Source organism: Galeopterus variegatus, unplaced genomic scaffold, assembly GCF_000696425.1.
Source record: "Galeopterus variegatus unplaced genomic scaffold, G_variegatus-3.0.2 Scaffold10131, whole genome shotgun sequence".
Lineage (NCBI taxonomy): Eukaryota > Metazoa > Chordata > Mammalia > Dermoptera > Cynocephalidae > Galeopterus > Galeopterus variegatus.
Genome location: NW_007736242.1, coordinates 41,817 through 46,925, shown reverse-complemented (window position 1 = coordinate 46,925; position 5,109 = coordinate 41,817). Strand labels below are relative to the sequence as shown.

Sequence of the window (5,109 nt, the reverse complement as noted above, 5' to 3'; positions counted from 1 at the left end):
GCGCTCCCGCCGCGGGTTTGGATCCTATATAGGGATGACCAGTGCGCTCACAGCGCTCACTTGCTGAGCGTGGTGCGGCCGGTCTCAAAAAGGACAAAAAAAAAAAGATAAAAACACTTCTAAGTCATAGGCTTTTAAGCTTTAAATTGATAAAATATGAATGTCCAAAATTTTCATTAATAACTCCAGACCATTTATGAGAGAGGCATAGGGAAAAACAAACTTTATTCTTAAGTACTAAAGTAATAAACAGCCTTAAAATTTTAGGGCACAGATGATTATTTCCCGTTTTACATAAATAAAATCTGGATATAAAAAAAGCTTGTCAGTAAGGATCTGAGGGTTTACTTCCATGGAAAATCAAGAGGAATGGCCAAATAAAAATGACATAATAAAACATATGACTTAGATGATGATTATTTATGAGTGGGAAGACAGACATATTATGTAGCAAAAAAATTAAACAAATAAAGTAAATATATATATATATAGCATATATAAATTATATAAACGCCATTCTGTGGTAAGGCACACGTAGTTTGTAGCAACATAGCTTCTTTACTTTTAAGTGTTTCTTTACTCCAGTCTTATTCACATGTAAGGTAGACACTAGTATTTAACCATATACTTATAACCAGAATAGTTCTATAACCATTAATAAAAGTAGAATCAGTTATAAGTCTTCCCACAAAACAAATATAGGGTCCAGATGGTTTACCAGTGAATTCTACTGAAAATTCAGTTCAGATAATTCCTATCATACAGAAGTTCTTACAGAGAAGACAAAAAAGGGAACACAGCCCAATTCACTTTATAAGGCTAATATAACTTTGATACTAAAATCTTACAAGGCCATACATACTAAAAGGAAAACTAATCTCACTTATGATGTAAAAATCTTAAAAAATTAGCTAACTGAATCAAGCAAAGTATTTATTTTTAAACCAAACTGAGTTTATCCCAGAGATGTACTGTTGTCTTATTATCAGGATATCTACTTTATGTAATTTAACATATTAATAGGTTAAGTAATAAAAACTACATGGTTATCTCAGTAGATGCAGAGATAAGTACCTGATAAAATTCAATACCTGCACAAGATAAAACCAGTTAGCAAACTAGGAATAGAAAGTAACTTCTTTAATGCAATAAAGGCAATCTACCAAAACCCGAAAGGAAACCTCCAATTAATGGTGAAATGTTTAAAGCCTTATCTTTAAAAGTAGGAAAAAGATCAAGATGCCCTCTTTCAACATTCTATTCAGCCTAACACTGGAGAGCCCAGGCAGTAGAATAAGACAAGAAAAGTAACTAAAAGGTACAATAAAAATTAAAAATAAAGCAATAAAACCTTCATTCTTTGTGTTTAATATGATTATCTACCTAGAATACACAAAAATCTAGGGTGTAAAGATGGAAATACGACAGGGGTAAAATTGATCGAGGAAATACGTAGCACAGATCAAGGGAAGAGATGAATTTTCAATAAGTGATGTTTAGATAACATATTACACATGTGGGAGAGAATATTTTTGGAATCTTGCCTCACATCATATACATGATCAATTTCAGGTACATTAAAAACAACTATGAAAGGCAAAATTTTAAAACTTTCAAAAGAAAATATTAGATGGGCCGGCCCTGTGGCTCACTCGGGAGAGTGCGGTGCTGACAACACCAAGTCAAGGGTTAAGATCCCCTTACCGGTCATCTTTTAAAAAAAAAAAAAAAACAAAAAAAAATATTAGAGAATATATTCTTAAGGTAGGCAAAGTCTCTTAAACAAGGTATAATAAACACAAACCATAAAGGGAAAGATTGATAAATCTGCTATACTAAAATTAAAAGCTGTTAAGATTAAAATGGCCTAAAGAAAGTGAAACATATCACAGACAGTGAAAGATATCTGTAACACATGTGACAGAGAAAGGATTAGTATCAAGAATATGTAAAGAATGCCTACAAATTATTAGGACACTAAATGATCTATTAGAGAAACAAGCAAGAGGGCTGCCTAGTTAGCCTAATTGGTTAGAGCACAGCCTTATTATACCAAGGTCATGGGGTCAGATGCCCATACCAGCCAGCTGCAAAAAAAAAGAAAGAAAAAGAAAACAAGAATTGAACAAGCTCAAAGGGGTATGTATTTGAACATCCACATTGAAAAACAACTTGGTATTATCAAGCAAAGTTTAATAAGCACATATTCTATGACTTGATTTTTCCCAGGCCAACACCATTTTTCACCCATGCCTTGGTAAAATTAAGTGCCTCCTTTCACTCTTGAAGGAGTCTTGGTTGAGACAATAAATATGTGGTCACAGTACTTGTGACCTAGCAATTTCACTGCTGGATATATATCATGGAGAAACTCCTGCACTGAGCACCTTGAGTTATGATGGTGAATGTTGATAAACAACAAATAAAAACAAAATACCTTCCTTTCAAAACTCCAAAAAATAAAAAGTCTGGAAATAATCACTGCCCACAGACACAATAATAAATAAATAATAAATTGTGGTATATTAAAAAATGGAGTATTAAACAGTGGTGAAAATGAACCATTTCATATCTAACACATCAATATGTTTGAATCTCACAAATATTCTGCACAAAGAACGAGAAGAAAAAAAGCAGCATGACTTTATATAAAATTCAAAAACATGTGAATTATACCTTATATTGTTTTAGGAATACAAATGCATTTGGTAAAACTATGAAGTAAAGTAAGGATGTAATAATATTTAATTTAGCTGGGGAAGGAATTGGAGGTGATGGTAAGGGAGTTTGATTTGGGAGAGATACATGAAAGTTTCAAAGCAATCAGTAACTGTCCACATCTTATGCTGGTGGTGGAAGACTGAGTTGGTTTACACTTCATCTTTATATCTTACATATATATTACAGGTAGTCTTTATATGTCATAATTTAAAAATGGAAAAATAAATCTTTACTCTTTCCTATAATTGGCTCCATTTTCATTAAACCATCGATATGATTTTAAGCTTAGGAAGGCATCACATTCAATTAATCATATTAACTCAGAGGCCCAAGGTCACACAGTAAGTGCTGGAGGCAGGATTTAAACCTCACAGAAAGCCCTCAATGCAGGGTCTGAAAAAGTGTGTGGAGTCTTACCTTTACTACCAAGTAAAGAGACCTCTGAAAATCATTTAATCTTTTAGTCTTGGTTTCCTCTTTTGTACATTAGGATAGTGAGGATTAAATAGCACCAATGCACAGGCACCTTTTAAACGTTGAAGAGCTGCACAGATGCAGGCATAGTAATTACAAGTGTAATGATGAAGCAGGGTGGTAACACACTGTCCTGGAACTGGTAAGACCCTGTGAGAAATCACAGAATACAAGAAGGGAATAAACAGCGTTGGAACTATAGTATGCTATCTGAATCCCCCTGTCCCTCTCCCACTCTAATCACACACTAGGGCCTGGCTCACTGTCTGCCACTCAACACTGTCTTCTGAATTTATGAAGAGAAGCAGGGAGTGAAGTATTTGAATTCAAAGATACCATATCTTCGAACAGGCATAAAAATGTAGAAACTGTAGGTCCAAGGAAACTTCTTCCTCGGGGTTAAACTCTGCTATGCTGAAGAGTGAAAAAAAGAGATGTGTTTTAGAACACATCTTTGATCCTATGCTTCTCTTTAAAAAAATGATTTTTCGGTCTTCAGAGTACGTACACTCTACGGTCAGTTCTGTCCCACAGGCTGCTTTGGAAGGGATCAGAATGTGTACTAATAACAGCCAACACTTACTCAGTGACTTAAATTCTTTTACATTAATTACCGCATTTTAACTCACAGTACAGAGTTGAGTAGGGCAGGCTATCGTTAACTTCGTTCCACGAAGAGTCAACCAAGTTTACGAGAAGTGGGGGCATGCTGGGGCCAGGAGGCCCACGAAGCACGAGCGCTCGGGCCTCGGCTGCAGAGCCGTCCTCCCCTGCGTCTCGTGGGGGGTCTGGGGACAGCTCCGCGCGTGCCAGCCCTCAGCGCACGACCGCCCCCTCCTCATCCAGGAGCCGCGGCTGGGCGGAGCTGCAGCCCCTGCAGACCTGCAGAGCGAGGGCAGGAGCGTGGCGGCGCCACGGAGGCCTGGCCCGGGCCTGCCAGCGGAGGACCCCCTCTAGGACGCGTGCCCCCGCCTGGACCTCCGCCCCTCGCTAGGAAGGCCCCGAGGAGGCGGCCGGGGGCTGGGCCGAGGCCGGCAGGCTCGAGCACCGAGGTGATTCGGCACGGCCCGATCCCCTCCCGACTGCCGGGGCCCTCCCTGCTCCTCACCTGCCACCCGCGCACTGGGGCTGGGGGAAGGGGCCACCAGCGGCAGCGGTCAGGGTCGGAGAGAAAGTGGTGGAAGCCCGGAATACGGAAGATGACACAGGGTTCTGCGGCTTGTGCGCTTGCGCGAGCCGTCCCGCGGCCCGCCTACTTCCGCGCATGCCCGGTGCAGGAGTCGGTGGCCTTCACCCTGAGGCCGGAAGGGCGGCGCGTTTCCGGTTCGCCTGCAGTGGGCGGGGCCTGAAGCCCTGGTGTGGAGTGGGAGGTGGGGGAGAGGGTTCTGGGCATCAGGGAGGAGTTTGCTTTCCGTCTAGCCTGATTTTGACACTCAGAGGCTACAGGCACACTGTACCAGAAGGGGCAGGTGGAAAGGATACACTTAGGCTATTTTTATTGTCCAACGCACTCTAGAAATACTGATTTCTAGGGACTTGTCTTCGTGCTCATTATCTGTGTTTTCTGTTTGTAGGGCCCCATAAAACCCCAAAGGAGACATTCCCTAAAACATGGCGCCTTTCTGGCTTCTCTTCCGGGTCCTAACATTCCCGCCGGTGCCAAAGTATGGCCTATCAAAATCATCACCCGCCCTTCCAACCAATCAGCCACCGCCCCGCGTACTAACCACCCTCTCCCGGAACTCAGCTCTCTATAAATGTATGCTTCACCCTCAAATAAAGCAGAACTTCTCTGGTGAACTGTCAGCTCCGGTCCTGTCGTTCTTTCAATATCTATTATGCTATTTCATCTCCTCTATGACAACCTTAGGAAATTTGTATCAAAAATATTTTACAGTTTTAAAAAATTCTAAA

The 5,109-nt window shown here is 40.7% G+C and overlaps 1 protein-coding gene across 1 annotated transcript in view; it reads right to left on the bottom strand.

Moving 5' to 3' along the window:
* Window positions 1-3,904, bottom strand: part of LOC103609816 (trafficking protein particle complex subunit 12-like) — a gene marked incomplete at its 3' end in the record, with an annotated part of 21,725 nt that extends 17,821 nt beyond the window's left edge. Inside the window, exon 1 of the mRNA XM_008594097.1 lies at window positions 3,825-3,904. Within this exon, the coding sequence (XP_008592319.1) occupies window positions 3,825-3,903 (79 nt within the window). The remainder of the gene's footprint in view (window positions 1-3,824) is intronic.
* Window positions 3,905-5,109: the final 1,205 nt, after the last annotated feature.